Source organism: Palaemon carinicauda, chromosome 38 (assembly GCF_036898095.1).
Source record: "Palaemon carinicauda isolate YSFRI2023 chromosome 38, ASM3689809v2, whole genome shotgun sequence".
NCBI classification, from domain to species: Eukaryota; Metazoa; Arthropoda; class Malacostraca; order Decapoda; family Palaemonidae; genus Palaemon; species Palaemon carinicauda.
In genome coordinates, this window is record NC_090762.1 from 68113897 (window position 1) to 68132683 (window position 18787).

The 18787-nt window shown below is 42.9% G+C and overlaps 1 protein-coding gene across 1 annotated transcript in view; it reads left to right on the forward strand.

The window, feature by feature from the left end:
* The window catches only part of mora (CHORD-like protein), a 177889-nt gene that overhangs the window by 41058 nt on the left and 118044 nt on the right, over nt 1-18787 (forward strand). The window contains exon 2 of the mRNA XM_068362337.1: nt 9040-9146. Coding sequence (XP_068218438.1) covers nt 9040-9146 — 107 coding nt within the window. The remainder of the gene's footprint in view (nt 1-9039; nt 9147-18787) is intronic.

Below are 18787 nucleotides of genomic sequence, written 5' to 3' on the forward strand. Positions count from 1 at the left end.
TCCGTAAGGAAGACGTACTTAAAAGGCAGAGTAATTGTTCAAGTCGACTTCCTTACCAGGTACCTATTTATTTTGTTTTTGTTATTTTGATAACTTCTAAAATGAAATAAAAACTCTTAGCTCATAAAAGTGTAAACATATATTGCTGGTCTCTACCCACCCCCCTGGGTGTGAATCAGCTATATAATCACCGGCTAAGTTAAATATTGAAAAATGTTATTTTGATAATAAAATAAATTTTTGAATATACTTACCCGGTGATTATAAATTAAATGACCCTCCCTTCCTCCCCAATAGAGACGCAGTGGGACGAGGAGAAAATTGAGTCTTTGTTTACATTGAGTACTGGGTATCTGGACGACAGATGGCGCTGTTGGGCACACCCGCAACCTGTGTAGCGATCGCTGGCGAGTTTTTACCGTAGAGTTGTCTGTCGAGCAACAGAGTTGCAGCTATATAATCACCGGGTAAGTATATTCAAAAATTTATTTTTCAATATTAAACTTACCCGATAATCATGTAGCTGTCAACTCCGTTGCCCGACAGAATTCTATGGAGGGATACGCCAGCTATCACAATACTAGAAGGGGGTGTATTTACCAGCGCCACCTGTGGCCAGGTACTCAAGTACTTCTTGTTGACACCTCCTCAATTATTCCTCTGTCGTGCTTCCGGCAAGACGTTCTGGGATACGCTTATGTTCTTGGAGTATTTTCACGACTTTGGTGAAGTATTTCTCTTTGATTTCGGCTGTCGCTTTACTGGAAACTTCTATATTAGCTTAGTTAGCTTTTGGAATTAATTTGATTAATTATGGTGACGAGAGAGTATGAACTCTCGTTCACCTTTCAATGGCCGACCCTTCCCTTAGACGGAAGTGTTGGTGTCTAAGAGAGTATAGACTCTCTTTCTTAATTTTGCTTAACAAAAGTTATAGATTTATTTTATATTTGTTTATATTCGACCTTCCTAATAGTAGGCGGTCTTTTACCGAAGTTAATAAACTTTGAGCCCGTCATTTCGGTTTTACCTGTTAACATATTATGCTATTTCCGCCACAGAGTTTGAAAGATTTTCTTTGACAGTCTCGTACTGTTTTCAAAGTTGAACTAACGTTTTGTTTTGTCTCTGCAGTTGTTGACGTTCAGAACGTTCAACTTGCACTCTATCGTTACGATAGAGAAAGAATGTTCACGGTTTCACGTTGCAGTAAGAGTAACCGTGTCTAGCGTTTTGTTCATTCTTTCTTAACTTAATGGTTTTGATCCTAATAAAGGAACTTTTCAGTTTTTTCCTTTAACAATAATATGTTTTAACGATATATATGATTGGGCTCTTCTCTCAGGTTCTAAGTCAAGAGAGAGAGAGAGAGAGAGAGAGAGATAGAGACGGAGGGAGAAAGAGGATAAACGTTTCATTCAAGCCTGCCAGGCGTACGAGTAACGTCGTTATCGTTTTTGCTCTTCTCCCTAGTCTCTTTAGGGGAAGAAACTAAACGTTTCTAGAGTGATCTAGTGTTTAGTCTCTTTCCAACCACTGAATTATCTTTCATTAGATTTTTCTGTTACATTGTAATTCTGTTTTCGCAATTACTAACTTTGAGAAAGGATAGAATTGCGTATTTCAGGTACAAACCACTTAAAGTTTCGAGTTCAGTGAAATAAGTGCAAACAGAAATCAAAGTGATAAGTGATTAGTGCGTGAGGGTACTTTTGTGCGCGCCAGTCGTCCTCCCAGTCCGGGACCTCTTGCAAGCTCCCAAGCCCAGGGGAGAAGCAATGTCGAAGGGCATAAGGGTTCAGCAGGCCTTGATCGGCGCACAGAAGTATTCTCGGTGGTTGTGGGCGTGTCTTACCGAGACCGTCACTCCCACCCGCAGACGATTGAGCCCTTATTTTGCTCGTCTGCAGAAGAGATTAGGGGAGAAAATAAAGGCAGAGTAACGCTGGCAGGTCTCAAGACCTCTTAAACGTTAAGTCCAGACCTATGCCAGACGTACGAAGTTAAAGTTCACAACCCGAATGCAGTCATTGGGTTAGCTCTGACTCTCCTCAGTCATCAGTTGATTACACTCCGCCTAAGAGGAGTAAGGTTCTGCCACAACAGATCTCTGCTGTTAAGGCTTTACCTCAGCAGAACTTAGTGTCTGCCGACCCCAAGTTAACTCTACTGCAGTCCATACAGTCACAACTTTCGGTCTTGATGCGTGAGTGTCGGGCTGAGAGTGTTGCGCCTCCGCCTCCGCCTACACTCCCCCCCGCCTATGATCGCTCCAAAGGCAGAGTAACGCCTGATCACAGTACCACCTGCCAGGCGTACGATGTTGTGAACTCTACTACAGTCCATGCAAGCACAGCTTTCGGACTTGATGCGTGAGTGTCGGGCTGAGAGTGTTGCTCCTCCGCCTCCGCCTACACTCCCTCCACCTACACTCGCTCCGCCTGATCACAGTACCATCTGCCAGGCGTACGATGTTGTGGACTCTACTACAGTCCATGCAAGCACAGCTTTCGGACTTGATGCGTGAGTGTCGGGCTGAGAGTGTTGCTCCTCCGCCTCCGCCTACACTCCCTCCACCTACACTCGCTCCGCCTGATCGCAGTACCACCTGCCAGCAGTTCCACCTGCCAGGCGTACGATGTTGAGCCACGTGCTGAGTTTGCTGTTCCCTGTGGTGTTCAGCCTCCGCCTTCCTTAAGGCATCCTTTACATTGGGATCAGGAGGATTATACCTCTCTTCCTCCGCCTCCACTTGCTGCTCCACCAGTGATCCAACACTCGGTTGAGGTACAACAACCTCTCCCGTCCATGAGTCAGTCTCCTCAGCTCTTGCTGCAGCGAGCTCAACCCTCCACAAGGCAAGCACCACAACACCTTAGCCTTGCGCCTCAGGAGCCTCAGCTTGCGAGACATTTACCTTGTTCTGCGCAGCCTCTTCCTCATCGCGCTCCGCTCACACCACAGGAACTGGAACTTGCTACTCCGCTTCCGCCAACCGCTCAGCAAGCGCAACCCTTGGGTTCAACCACTCATGCTAGGAGTCAGCCTCCTCCACCCATGCGCCTTCCTTCTGCTTGTCTTTTATTCAGCCTTTGCAGACTGAGCCTCAGGTGTTCCCTCATCGGAGTCTTGAAGAGGAAACCACAACTATTGTTGTTCCAGCTCGCTCTGACTCTGCTGTTCAGCATACCTTACCTCCATTTTCATACCATGGTTTAAACCCCATGCAAGCATGCATAAAGCACTCTAGCACTGGTCATGGAATTTCTGAGAAATGTTAAACGCCATGCACACGCTCTGCTTTCCTTACAGCAGGCTCTGCTTACAGCAGGCTCTGCTTACTACATGCTCAGCATTCAGCATGCTCTGCATTCAGCATGCTCTGCATACAACATGCTCTGCATACAGCATGCTCTGCATTCAGCATGCTCTGCATACAACATGCTCTACATACAGCATGCTCTGCATACAGCATACTCTGCATACATCATGCTCTGCATACCTTACCGCATGCTTCTCAACACATCTTGGGTTGTTGCCAACTCACTAGACTGTCAAGCAGTTTCATAACGTTGCCTTCTAGTCTGCTGCTTTTGCACCAGTGAACCCTCACTCAGAGAACTTAGCTTTTCTAGGATAAGGTCCCTGTAGATGAGAAAGTTCTTTTCTCCCTCCTTCTGATATTCCCTTGAGGACTCTGTCATTTGGAGGGAGCCTTTAGCTGCATAACCTCTTATGGACTTTTATTTAAGCATAACATGCTTACAGGGAAGGTAATGGTTCCACTTCAGCCGCTAATCCCGTCTGTTACCACACCTGCTCCCATAGACCTTGAGCTGTGTTGCATGACATGCAGTCCAAGCTTAGTCCTTGTTAGAGGATTTTTTGTTTACGGAGTCAATGTGTCACGGGGAAGACGTTCAACAACCAACAGAAGGGACTTGTTGTGACGCAGTGCGGCAACCTCAGCAACCCGTTAAGGAGTTGTCTGTACGACCCAGACAGTCTAGACAGATTCGGGTTGTCACTGTACTTCCTCGCTTGCCCATGATTGACAGTTTACAGACTGTGCAGCAGTATCATGATCTTGTGTCCGGCTCCGTCAGACGACTGGCTTTTAAGAGCTCCCACAAGTCGTCGCTGTCTGGAGATTTTCAAATGGACTATGGATCTGACCAAGGAACTGGGCCTCCTGGTCAATTTTGAGGAGTCTCAGCTCGTTCCATCCCAGACCATTGTCTCCTTGGGTATGGATCTTCAGAGTCGAGCTTTTCGGACTTGTCCGTCGGCCCCAAGGATCTTCCAAACCCTAGAATGCATCCAGAGCATGCTGAGAAGGAACCGATGCTTAGTCAGGCAGTGGATGAGTCTAACAGGGACACTTTCATAGCTGGCCCTGTTCATCGAGTTAGGGAGACTCCACCTCCGCCCCCTTCAGTATCATCTAGCTGCTCACTGGATAAAGGACATGACGCTAGAGACGGGCTCAGTTCCTGTTTCCGAAGAGATGAGGTCTACTCTAACGTGGTGGAAGAACAGCATTCTTCTCAAGGAAGGTCTACCATTGGCTGTTCAGACCCCCGACCACCGTCTCTTCTCGGACGCATCGGACACGGGCTGGGGTGCGACACTGGACGGACAGGAATGCTCGGGAACATGGAATCAGGAGCAAAGGACACTTCACATCTATTGCAAGGAGTTGTTGGCAGTTCATCTGGCCTTGATAAACTTCAAGTCCCTCCAGCTTAACAAGGTGGTGGAGGTGAACTCCGACTACACCACAGCCTTGGCTTACATCTCCAAGCAGGGAGGGACTCATTCGAGGAAGTTGTTCGAGATCGCAAGGGACCTCCTCATTTGGTCAAAAGATCGAAAGCTCACGCTGGTAACGAGGCTCATTCAGGGCGATATGAATGTCATGGCAGATCGCCTCAGCCGGAAGGGTCAGGTCTTCCCCACAGAGTGGACCCTTCACAAGAATGTTTGCAGCAGACTTTGGGCCCTGTGGGGTCAGCCAACCATAGATCTATTCGCTACCTCGATGACCAAGAGGCTCCTCTTGTATTGTTCTCCGATTCCAGACCCAGCAGCAGTTCGCGTGGATGCCTTTCTGCTGGATTGGTCCCATCTCGACCTGTATGCATTCCCGCCGTTCAAGATTGTCAACAGGGTACTTCAGAAGTTCGCCTCTCACAAAGGGACACGGCTGACGTTGGTTGCTCCCCTCTGGCCCGCGAGAGAATGGTTCACCGAGGTACTGCAATGGCTGGTCGACGTTCCCAGGACTCTTCCTCCTAGAGTGGACCTTCTGCGTCAACCTCACGTAAAGAAGGTACACCCAAACCTCCACGCTCTTCGTCTGACTGCCTTCAGACTATCGAAAGACTCTCAAGAGCTAGAGGCTTTTCGAAGGAGGCAGCCAGAGCGATTGCCAGAGCAAGGACGACATCCACTCTCAGAGTCTATCAGTCTTAATGGGAAGTCTTCCGAAGCTGGTGCAAGGCCAATGCAGTTTCCTCATCCAGTACCACTGTAACCCAGATTGCTGACTTCCTGTTACATCTAAGGAACGTAAGATCCCTATCAGCTCCTACGATCAAGGGTTACAGAAGTATGTTGGCAGCGGTTTTCCGCCACAGAGGCTTGGATCTTTTCTCCAACAAAGATCTACAGGACCTCCTTAGGTCTTTTGAGACCTCAAAGGAACGTAGATTGTCCACTCCAGGCTGGAATCTAGACGTGGTCCTAAGGTTCCTAATGTCATCAGGATTTGAACCGCTCCAATCAGCCTCTTTTAAGGACCTCACATTAAAAACTCTTTTCCTCGTGTGCTTAGCAACAGGTAAAAGAGTAAGTGAGATCCACGCCTTCAGCAGGAACATAGGTTTCACATCTGAAACGGCTACATGTTCCTTGCAGCTCGGTTTTTTGGCTAAAAACGAGCTTCCTTCCCGTCCTTGGCCTAAGTCGTTCGAGATCCCAAGCCTGTCCAACATGGTGGGGAACGAACTGGAGAGAGTACTTTGCCCAGTTAGAGCTCTTAAGTACTATCTAAGAAGGTCAAAACCATTACGAGGACAATCAGAAGCCTTATGGTGTGCTATCAAGAAGCCTTCTCTACCAATGTCTAAGAACTCAGTTTCTTACTACATCAGGCTTCTGATTAGAGAAGCAAATTCTCATCTGAAGGAAGAAGACCTTGCTTTGCTGAAGGTAAGGACACATGAAGTGAGAGCTGTGGCTACTTCAGTGGCCTTCAAACAGAACCGTTCTCTGCAGAGTGTTATGGATGCAACCTATTGGAGAAGCAAGTCAGTGTTCGCATCATTCTATCTCAAAGATGTCCAGTCTCTTTACGAGTACTGCTACACCCTGGGTCCATTCGTAGCAACGAATGCAGTAGTAGGCGAGGGCTCAGCCACTACATTCCCATAATCCCATAACTTTTTAACCTTTCTCTTGAATACTTTTTATGGGTTGTACGGTCGGCTAAGAAGCCTTCCACATCCTTGTTGATTTGGCGGGTGGTCAATTCTTTCTTGAGAAGCGCCAAGGTTAAAGGTTGTGATGAGGTCCTTTAGTATGGGTTGCAGCCCTGTATACTTTAGCACCTTTGAGTTGATTCAGCCTCCCAAGAGGAACGCTGCGCTCAGTAAGGAAGACGATCTTATTAAAGGCAGAGTAACGGTTCAAGTCGACTTCCTTACCAGGTACTTATTATTTCATTGTTATTGTGGATAACTGATTATATGAAATACGGGATACTTAGCTATCCTTTAGTCTTGTACACTGGTTTTTCACCCACCCCCCTGGGTGTGAATCAGCTACATGATTATCGGGTAAGTTTAATATTGAAAAATGTTATTTTTATTAATAAAATAAATTTTTGAATATACTTACCCGATAATCATGATTTAATCGACCCTCCCTTCCTCCCCATAGAGAACCAGTGGACCGAGGAATAATTGAGGAGGTGTCAACAAGAAGTACTTGAGTACCTGGCCACAGGTGGCGCTGGTAAATACACCCCCTTCTAGTATTGTGATAGCTGGTGTATCCCTCCATAGAATTCTGTCGGGCAACGGAGTTGACAGCTACATGATTATCGGGTAAGTATATTCAAAAATTTATTTTATTAATAAAAATAACATTTTATTATCAAAATAACATTTTAGAACAGTAATAACCTCAAAACAGATCTTTCATATATAAACTATAAAAAGATACTTATGTTAACCTGTTCAACATAAAAACATTTGTTGCAAGTTTAAAACTTCTGTAGTTCTACCGATTCAACTACCCAATTAAGATGATCATTCCACAACTTGGTCACAGCTAGAATAAAACTTCTGGAATAATGTGTAGTATTGAGCTTAATTGTAGAGAAGGCTTGACTATTAGAATTAACTGCATACATATCATTATGAACAAGATGTTACTGTCCAAGAAGATGTGAATGTAAAGGATGGTCAGAATATGGAAAAATCTTATGCAACATGCATAACAAACTAATTGAATGACGGTGTCAGAGATTAATATCTAGATCAGGAATAAGAAATTTAATAGACTGTAAGTTTCTGTCTGACAAATTAAGATAAGAATCAGCAACTGAAGACCAAACAGTAGAGAAATGCTGTACTCGAAACAAGCAGAATGAAGGAATTACAACACCTCTTCAGAATAGATTTACCACTGAAAACCTTACAAGGCTTTCTTTCTCAATAAGCCAATTTTTGTGCAATTGAAGACAAAGTCCTAATGTGTGTTTCTCAAAAGTAAATCTGCTATCTGGAAATACACCTAAAATTTTGAGTCATACATGGTTAAAGAAACATTATCAATGCTGAGATTCAGATGTTGAGGAGCCACTGTCCTCGACCTACTTACCATCATACTATGGGTTTTCTTAGGATTCAACTTCATGCCTCATAATTTGCACCATGCACTAGTTTTAGCTGGATCTCAATTAAGAAAATTGGCAACCCCAGAGCTACATTCAGGAGATGGAATAGATGCAAATAGATTAGCATCATCTGCATATGCAACAAGCTTGTTTTTTAGGCCAAACCACAATTCATGTGTATATATTGTAGGATGAAAAGTAATGGGCTAAGAACACTACCCTGAGGAACACCAGATATTATATTCCTTTACTCACTCTGGTGCCCATCAACAACAATCTTTTAAATCTTTTACTTAAAAATTCAATAATGACGGTAAGAAAAGACCCACCCACTCCCAACTGTTTTAAGTTCGAAAACAAGGACCTCATGATTAACACGGTCAAAGGCCACACTAAAATCAAGGCCAATCATACAAACTTCCTGACCACAATCAAGGGATTTCTGTAGAGTATTGGAGATTGTAAAAAGAGCATCCCGTGCTCCAAGGCCTTTACGAAAGCCAAATTGTAAACTAGAGAACAGGTGATAACCTTCAGTAAATCTATTTAGACATTTTGGCTAAAGATGTTCAAAAACTTTAGATGATAATGAGATTTATGGAAATTGGGCTGTAATCAGGTGGACTTGAGCTACCACAAACACATTTATATAGTGGAGTGACATTACCAATTCTCCAACAAGTGGTAAAAGAACCTCCTCTTGCTAACTTGCACAAAATAACATAACTTTGGAGCTTAGAAATCTGCAGTGTTATAAAAGACAAAGGAAAATTACCATTTGGGTCTACACTCCATAAGCATCAAGGGAGCTTAATTTCACGAAATTGAAAAGTTAAACTAGTTTATTTAGCTTTAGGAATATGGGAATGACGAAAATCGAGTTTCTCATTACACTGCTTTTTGTTAAACACATCAGCCAAAAGTTCCTTTTTTCTTTGGACGGTGAGTGACAGAGCCTGTTTGACTCACTGTCATTAGAAATATCTTTGTTTTGGGGTTGCAGCTTCATGGAATCCTATTTTTCTTTTTTATTGCTACTGATTTCTTTGCTCATGGAATTTTAGGAAAATCTTTTTATAGTTATGAAATTTTTACAGGTTTTGCTAAGTTTGCCTAATTTCATTTAATTTTTCCAGATGCCTGCACGTTTCACCCTGGGGAACCCATATTTCATGATGCCTACAAAGGATGGTCTTGCTGTAACAAACGGAGCACAGATTTCACTACCTTTCTCAATATGAAAGTATGAACTTCTTCTTCTTTTTTTTTTTTTTGTAGAAAAATTCATCAAAAATATTTAAGATGTTCTATCCACATCTATATATTTTAGCCGTATTCTGTAGGCCTTAAAATTCTTTGTCAAGTTTTATTTGTCAGTGTTTGTTCCTGACATGGATATAAACCATTGTCCTTTATTAAGAGTAATATCTTGGCAAAACTAGAAATGCTGTTTGAACTTTTAACAGTTTGACTGTAGATGTTGCAGGCATAGCAACCCTTACTTTGATTTCAGCCACAGTGCAGTACACACACACCCACTTTTCTGCTGCCTCTTAACTGTATTTTGATCTTTTCTTTGTCTTTTCAGATTGTGCGCTTTTGTTAATGGAAACTCCATGAGCAGAGATGCAAGTGGATCTTGGAAAACCAAACCGTTAGTGTGGCAGGATCATGAGCAAACCATTTTTGGATCCACATCAACTTTGTACTTTTTGGCGGAGTACCTTTTCACACTCGTACCTTGTTATGGGTGTAGGTTGTGGCTTTCTCTTTAATGGGTGGAGTTTGGATATAAGAATAAAAAGGGTAAAATTTTTAGCAGCACCTAAGCTTATGGTAAAAAAAAAAATGTAGGTTCTTTTTCTCTTCTGGAAGATCTAAACCAGCCTTTTCTTCTTTAAATACCTCTAGGGATGGATCCTCTGAAAGAATTTAGAAGGGGGGAGAAGACTTTTGAATTACCCTCTTAGCCTGCTTCAGAGGGGCTAGGCGTATCACCCTCCCTCCCCTAGCTAAGATAATACCCTCTGTCTCCCTTCTGAAGTATGCCCTCTGTTTTGCTGCAGTAGTTGTAGTCTTCGTTGGCTATTGATAGCTCCTCATTGGCAGAAAAGCTTCTCGAGATGCTATCCTCTTCTGTTGTTCAACCTGCAGAGGAGTGGCAAGACATGGTAACCCCATTTATATTGTTTCGCCTGCTGCTGGGGATGAACCTGTGTCTTCTGTTACAGGATCGTCAGTTTTGATCTCAAAATTATCTGTGCTGGTCAATCCTGGCATGGGGAGGGGGATGTACATGCTCTTCTTCCTCCCCCATCAATTTTGTATCGTTGAACTTGCCTTCTTCTGAGCCTTTCGATGTGACACATTATTATTATTATTGCTTGCTAAGCTACAACCTTATTTGGAAAAGCAGGATGCTCCGAACCAGAAGTGATGTTACTGAAGCCCTGAAAGACCGTTCAGCTAAAGTTTCTTAAAGTTTTGACTGATCTCTCGCTACCTACGTGTTGTAGAGGTGTGTGGTACAGGAGGTCACACTCCTGCTACCATTACTTAGTCTCCTAGAGGACAGCTGAAAAATTGCTTGTTGGGATATAGACCCCTCCTCTCTGCTTTTTCAGTGTTCTTGTCATCAAGTTGTCTCTGGAAGGGGGTCCTTCTGAAGTTACTGGTCCTGGGATCGCTGTGGGCTGCATGACCCTTCAGCCCACAGCCATTGTTGAGGAGCGAGTTTTTGCTTGTGTAGATTGCTCAGAAGTATACTGTACTTCCACTATATCAATGACACCTTTGTGAGCGCATTGGTGAACTACATAGGACCTTCAAGGAGTGCAGTTACCTTATATTCACATTAAAACATCAAGACAACGGCCGCTTTTCTTCCTTAGATGTCCTGGTCTTGTCTGCTGAGAGTGGATTTGTTACCAATGTCCATAAGAAATCATTAACCTGTGCGCGCGCGCCGACGGTCTTCCGCGCTCGGGCGCCAATGGTCTTCCGCATGCGCGCGCCAGAAATCTCCACGTAGTACTCACATGCACGCGTCAATGCACCCGCCTTTGCGCAACCAGTCACGCTTCGGCGCATTCTAGTGAGACTGCACAAAACTACACAGTGCTTTACTGCGCTCCCGCTCTCTGCAGCACTTTTCTGCGCCTCTTGCGCAGTTGTGGTCTCAGATCCAATGCACCAGCTCTTGCCAAAGACCTAGTGCTCGCAGATCCAATGCGCCAGCTCTTGCCTAAGAGCCAACGCTTGCCTGCTTTCCAGGCAGAAATTAAGCACCAGCATCATCCTATGTGCCATTGCTCCAGTACTCTCCTGCACACTCGCGCAATAGGCAGAAAAAAGGAATAAAACTTTTGGACAGGTCACCATTGCCCCATTCCTCCCCGCAAACATAACATTGCCATCGGGAAAAGAGGAAAGAGGCTTCACAGAACTATTCGAGATCCCGAAGATTCCATCTTACAAGGGGAATCGAAACGGGGAATCGTTGGTCCTTGTCTCTACTGAAGTTTTTTTTTAATTTTTTTTTTCCCCCCTTGATAGACCACCGTCAGTTAACAGGAAAGCATCAACAGTCTGATCTCTAGATCACTGCTTGCTGATGGCTAGTTCACGGTTTACTGATTGCTAGGTCGCCAATTGCTAGCTCAACGCTGATCTTTGACCTCTAGTCCCTCCAATGACTAACGATCTCCGATTGCTAGACAATAACCAGTGATCAGCTTGCTGATAACAGATCACCGATGGGCAGCTCATGTTTCTTCGAGCATTGAATTCAGCTCGCTGATCTCTGGCGAGCCCATCTTCAGCTTGCTGATCTCTGACCAACCAGGGGGGACCATAATCAGCTTGCTGATCTCTAGTTCACCATCGGCTCACAGACGGCCGATTCACCAATCATCAGCAATTCGCCAGCAGTTTGTGACTCGAATTTACTAGTCGACCTCTGCCCGTAGTTCCCTAGATCAGAAGGTATACAACATAATTCTTGCTACCGACGACCGTTCGCCATCACACTAAAGTGACTGGCAAACGTTCGACAACCCTCTTCAACGGCTTGTCGACAGGGAACTACTTGCGTGTACTCTCCAACTGCACAGTAACCACGATACCCAACTGTTAACCATTGATTAACATTCGCCAGATTGATTCTATTCTAGAAATAGCATCAATCCCATCAGGGCGCATGGTAAGGCTATGCGTTGCCTTCCTTCTGTTAGTTAAAGGAATAATCTCTCAGGGAAGAATTCTTACACTGGGTATCGCATCTGATCCTTTACGACACGAGTCAAGACACCAGCGTCGACAATCTTCCATGCAAAAGGATCCGCAAGGAGCTGTCCCTTTGGGTCGATGTCCACACCATGTTGGAGTTCGAGCAAGGGCTAAGACCTCAGGTCTTTATTTGCACACTGGACCTAAAGGACACCTACTTCTAGGCCCAAACCATCCATCTGGGAAGGTTGGAAGATTCAGGCTAGACAAACAAGAAACACCAGTACAGGGCACTGTGCTTTGGTCTTTCCACTATACCCATCCTGGTCTCACAGGATCGGCTTTTGTCTCCTCCATTTCAGGACGACTGACTGACCTAAGCAGACTCAGTGGCAACCTTGCATTAGCACCGGAACTTCTGAAGTCTTTTTACCAAGATCCAGTGATCAGGGTAAACCTGCGGAAGTCTTCCCTACTTCCCTCCCAGAAGACTGGGGTATCTGGGAATGATTCTAGACACCAATCTCCACAAAATCTTCTCGAAAACGAAAACAACTCCCGCTCCAAAGTGACTTCCCTCTTAACGAGAGAATGCCTTGATGAAGTCATTGGGCTTCAGCACGGCATATCATTCCCGTGCTGAAGGCTTGTGACGGGCAAGAGGGCTCTCGAACTGGGGAATTTCTTTTCCTCAGTTTGACTCTAAATTTCTCTCATTCTTTTTCTATTACCTCTTATTGCTTATTCCTCCTTCATAATTATCAGCTGTCTCCAACCTTGCTGTCAAAACTCTCTTACCCATTTCACTGTCCAGGATTTTTAGAGGGGATATTGTATCCATGATCGGTTTTTATTTCAAAATCAATTGTGGGAGCTGTGGTGGTCTTGCCAACTGCCCGAAAATGTTTGGACACCTAGGAGTGTCAGTATTCCCATACTGGCACGCGGAACTATCTCGTAGGAAATTTGGCCTTCGGATTCCAGGGGTTGGCGATTTTATAGAGATAGGACTCTCGGCATTCTGTCCGGTTTGCCTGCCACTATGATTAGAGTGGGGATGATTGTATTCTTGAAATGCTCTCAGTCCCATCAAGCGGGTTTGGCATACACTTGAGCCACTCTAATCATAGTGGTACCATCCCTTTGTGGTAGGGTAGGGAGTGGACATTTGGTAAGCAGCTTTCACAGGTGTCATTGGTGGAGAAATTAATTCCAGGAAAGGCTAACGGTGTCTTCTTTGGAATTTCAGAGTCTTAATTTTTTCTCTCCCTTAAACTTTATTTTTTTCCATTGTTTTTTTTCATTGTTATTATGACCCCTTCCCTCCCCCTGAAAAAATAATTAATGAGTAAACTTAATATTCCCCGTACCCCTGGATCAAATGGCGAACCCCAGACACCGTTGACGACTTCTGCTTGTTTAAATAGGGAAAGCTCTGTTGACAACCTCGGCAATAAAAAGGATTCCTCTAACAATACTTCTCTGACCAGTGTTGTTAAAGACAATTTATCGGCACTGGTGGAAAATGATGCTTGTAATAACCGTAATACTTTACTCTCTGGTTCTGGCTCATTACCAGATCCAACAAAAAATCTGAAAATTCTCCACTTAAAAAACATACCAATTGGTTGTAGCTATGAAATAATTCATGAAGCCTTCTGTAGATTTGGGGCAATTAATGGAGCTTAATGGTAGTAAAGGCTTTTGGGAAGCTTGGGTATCATTTTCAAGTTTTGAGATTGCTTTAGAAGCAAATAAAAATTTAGAGAGCATAAAAATTGACAATTGTTTGATTTCTGGGGCTCTATGTGATGAAGCACCAAGACACCTAGAGGTATATAAACCAGAAGAATGGATGGAAAAAGAAATAGAGCATAGACTTCCAGAAGTAAGAACCCCCAAGCCCCCAACATGGATAATTGCATCTGGGAAGATAGATAATTATAACTATTATAAGATTAGTAAATTTATACAAAAAAAAAGTTGGTTTAATTAAAAGTAAGGATATTAGTAGATACGGTAAGCAATCTGTTTTGATTAATGCTAAATCAGATACTCAAGCTCACATGCTTTGTGGCATGAAGATTGCAGAAATTGATCCTATTAAGGATATTAAACCACATATGAGCTTCAGCTATGGTAAAGGGGTAGTTTTTGATAAAGATCTATATGAATTCTCAGAACCAGAAATTCTGGACATGTGCCCTGCTAATGTTTGGAAAGTAAGTAAGATCCCTCAAACAAGCATGGTAGTTTTAACATTTGAAACCCCTGTTATACCAGATCATATAATTATTGAGAATGAAAGAGTACGTGTTAGAGAATATAAACCTAGGCCTTTACAATGCTTTAATTGTTTCAAGTACGGTCACCCTTCCCGGTACGGCAATAATACGAAGATCTGTATTAACTGTTCTTTGTTAGAACATGGCCAATGCAACAGAGTTACAACCTGTGCAAACTGTAAAGATCATCATAAATCAAATGATAAAAGATGTAGAGAATACAAGAAAGAAGAAGCTGCAATCTTGAAAGCAAATGCTGAACATATAAGTGTAGGTTATGCAAAGCATTTACTCAATCGGCAACTTAATTTTGCTCGTGCGGTTAAGATGCCAACAAAAGATTATAATCCACTACCCCTTACTACCACAGAGGGACCAGTGGCAGCACCTGGCCCGTCAGGTGCATCTCCCTTAGTGGTAGTAGCCCAGCCATCTGGGTCAAGTGCTCTGCCTATAAAAGCCAGAGCACAAACCTCCAAAGAGGTCAATATGGTTTCCAACACACCAAAAGTGTTGTCACCGATAGGAGCATCTCCCCTAGAGGTAGTAGCCCAGCCTTCTGGGTTAAGTGCTCGAACTGTTGAAGTTCTAGCACAATCCTCCAAGGAAGCCAATGTGGCTTCCACCACCTTAAATGTATTGTCTCAGGCAGAATCTCTACCTGATTTGATGGAGATTGGAAAACAAGATCTTCCAAAGAGGAAAAGGTCCCGATCATCCTCACCTTCATCTAAGTCAGGTAAGTGCCCTACTGCTCATGATCCTAAGGTTGACTCTTATAAAGATCCTAGAAAGAAAGAAAAGAAGAGTGGTGGCCTAGTAAAGCCTTCCATCTCCAGGCCTTACATGGCTTCATCTGAAAAGTCCCAAAAGACAAATGAGACAAAGAAAAATAATAACAAGAGATAATGTCTATCATCCAGTGGAATTGCAGAGGTCTAAGTACTAGCATTGAGCAAATAAAAACTTTAACCAGGGACTCAGACACGAAGGTAATTTGCCTACAGGAAACCAAGATCAGTGACAAACCATTTAATCCTGGACTCAATTATCATTTTTGTAGATCCCCTCCTTTGCAAGCTGCAAGTGCTCAAGGTGGTACAGGTTTTATTATTCACAAATCTGTAAAATTTGAAACAATCCCACTCAATACACCACTACAGGCATGTGCAGTTAGAACTCATATCGGGAAAAAATTACTTTATGCTCGCTATATATTGAACCATCCTTAGAACTTTTCCTCTTAGATCATGCTGGTAATCCAAGAAGGCTTAGACTTTCTGACCTCCAAGACTTGATCAATCAGCTTCCTGCCCCTTTTATTTTAATGGGTGATTTTAATGCAAAGCATACTTTATGGGGTGGAAATGTGTGCGATAGATGGGGTAATCTTGTTGAAGAATTAATCGACAACAATGATGTAATACTAATGAATGATGGTTCTCCAACTAGGTATGATGTATTCCACAACTCTACATCAGCCATTGATTTGTCAATCTGTTCCTCATCCATTCGATTGGACTACCTTTGGTCAGTAAATGAACACCTACATGGCAGTGACCATTGGCCAATAATGTTAAATTATGTCCATAATCTTCCTTCTCAGTGTCCACCAAAATGGAAGATAGATGAGGCAGACTGGGCAGCTTATGAAAACTGTTCACACACTGATAAAGAATATGATGAATTTTCATCTCCAGTGCATGCCTATCAACATCTTGAAAATATTATTGATGATAATGCTCGCAAGTTTATACCTAAAACATGCGGTTTACCTCATCGCTCTGTAGTTCCTTGGTGGAGTAAAGAATGTGCCAACGCAAGAAAAGTGACCCGAACTTGCTTCAGAAGATACTTGAGGACAAACTATTTAGCAGATAGAATAGCATATCTCAGAGCCTGTGCCAAACAAAAAAGAATTTTTAAAAAAGCAAAGAGAGCATCTTGGAAGAAATATATATCTAATATTAATACCAAAACTCCTTCAAAGGAAATATGGGACAAGATTAGAAAACTTCAAGGTAAATTCGTCCCTAAGCCTCTACCAATATTAAGGGAAAATAATAGATATATATCTAACCCCAAAGATGTAGCAGAGGTTCTTGCTAAGCACTTTGCTCATGTATCAAGTGCTGACAACTATTCCCCAGCATTTCAACAAATTAGAGCATCAACATCTGTTGTTCCTCCTGCTTCTTCAAATACTGAAGCTTTTAACCTGCCTTTTAGTATGGAGGAGATGCAAAATGCTATCTCCAGCTCTTCTTTAACTGCCCCAGGTGAGGATGGCATCCAGTATGAAATGATATCACATCTTCCAGTGGATACCAAGGAATTTTTATTAGAAACCTTTAATGGTCTATGGGCTTCCCATACATCTCCTGATTCCTGGCATACTTCAATTGTAATTCCAGGCCACAAGTCTGGTAAAGACCCAGAACTGCCATCTAGTTATAGGCCCATATCCTTGACCAGTTGCATATGCAAATTATTTGAGAGAATGATCAACAACAGACTTGTGTGGTATCTAGAATCAAAAAATCTTTTATCTAACTGACAGTTTGGTTTTAGGAAGAACCGAAGTACTCTAGACCCTTTGCTGATGTTATCAAGGGAAATTTCAAATGCATTTTCTAACCAAAACCAGGTGGTGGGTGTCTTTTTTGACCTCGAAAAGGCATATGACACCACCTGGAGGGGTGGTATTTTAAAGCAATTGGCCTCGTGGGGTATAGGAGGACATATGTTCTCTTTTATTGAAGAATTTTTATCAAACCGCTCAATTAAAGTGAGAGTAGGGTCAGAACTATCTTCATCCTACATGCAAGAAAAAGGTGTCCCCCAAGGCAGCGTATTGAGTGTGACCTTGTTTGCTGTTGCTATTAATAGTCTCATTAGTCACATACCTCCTGGCATACAAGGATCACTATTTGTCGATGACTTTGCAATTTATTGTAGTGGATCATCTGCACTACAAGCATGCCAAAATCTTCAAATTGCAATAAAAGCTGCTTCCGCATGGGCAAATTCTCGTGGATTCATGTTTTCTCCTCAGAAGACCAAAGCCATTCGCTTTACTCGTACTCGTAAAAGGGAAGAGATCCCCACCCTTTTCTTAAATAATTGTATTTTGACATATGAGGATAGTGTCAAGTTTCTTGGAGTCATTTTCGACAAGAAAATGACATTTGGTCCCCATATAAATGACCTATCTATCAGGGTTAAGAAGTCACTGAACATTCTGAAAGTGATATCGCATTTTGATTGGGGTGCTGATAGAACAACTTTGCTTAGAATTTATACATCTTTGTGTCTGAGCAAGTTAGACTATGCATGCCAAATATATGGGTCAGCTACAAAGACTTTACTTGGAAAACTTGATATTGTTCACAATGCTGGGCTTCGCATCTGCACAGGTGCTTACAGAACATCTCCCATTGACAGTCTCTATGTTGATTCTGGCATACCTCCCCTTTCCATTCGCAGAGAGGAGTTGAGTTTGAGGTTTTTAGCTAGGTCCCTTGCTGTGAGAAACAATCCTAACTGTAAATATGTTAGGGTGCCTTTAGATCGGGCTCCTAACAGATCTAGAGTGCCTAAGCCTTTGGAAGTACAGCTGAAAAATGATGCTAGAGAAGTAGGCTTGTTAACAGCACAGATAGCAGAGGTAGGATATCCCAAGTCTCCTCCTTGGTGTAATCCACCTGTTAAAGTATGTTTTACGGCAGGAGGGAAAAATACCTTACCTAGTAGGGTAATGAAAAGTGAGTTTTTAAATCATGCTGCTCAACATCATGGGAAACATCTTTTTACAGATGGCTCCAAATCGGCTGCAGGAGTTGGAAGTGCAGCTGTGGTGGGGGATATTGTTATTAGAAGGAAACTCCCATCCTCTTGTTCAATTTTTACTGCTGAGCTGTACGCAATAATTCTCGCAGTCCAATATATTTTTAAAAATGGCAACCAAAATAGTTTTTGTACAATTTTTACGGATTCCAACAGTGTTTTACTCTCATTAAAACAAATTATGCCAGGCCATCATCTAGTACAAGAGGTGCAGGACTGGCTAGTACTTCTGCAGTCAAGGAAGAGTATCAGTGTTCACTTCTGTTGGGTCCCTGCCCATGTTGGGGTGGATGGGAATGAACAAGTAGATAAGGCAGCAAAGGAAGCTTCAGGGCTAAGTAATCCATCCCCCTTGAGTATTCCTTACAAAGATCTTAAAAGTGAGATTCATCTTTACTGTAAAAATAAGTGGCAAGCTCGATGGTCTGAACTGACCACCAATACAAAATTGAAACAAATCCACCCATTGGTGGATAAATGGTCATCTTGTAATTCTACAAGTAGAAGGGATACCATTATTATAACT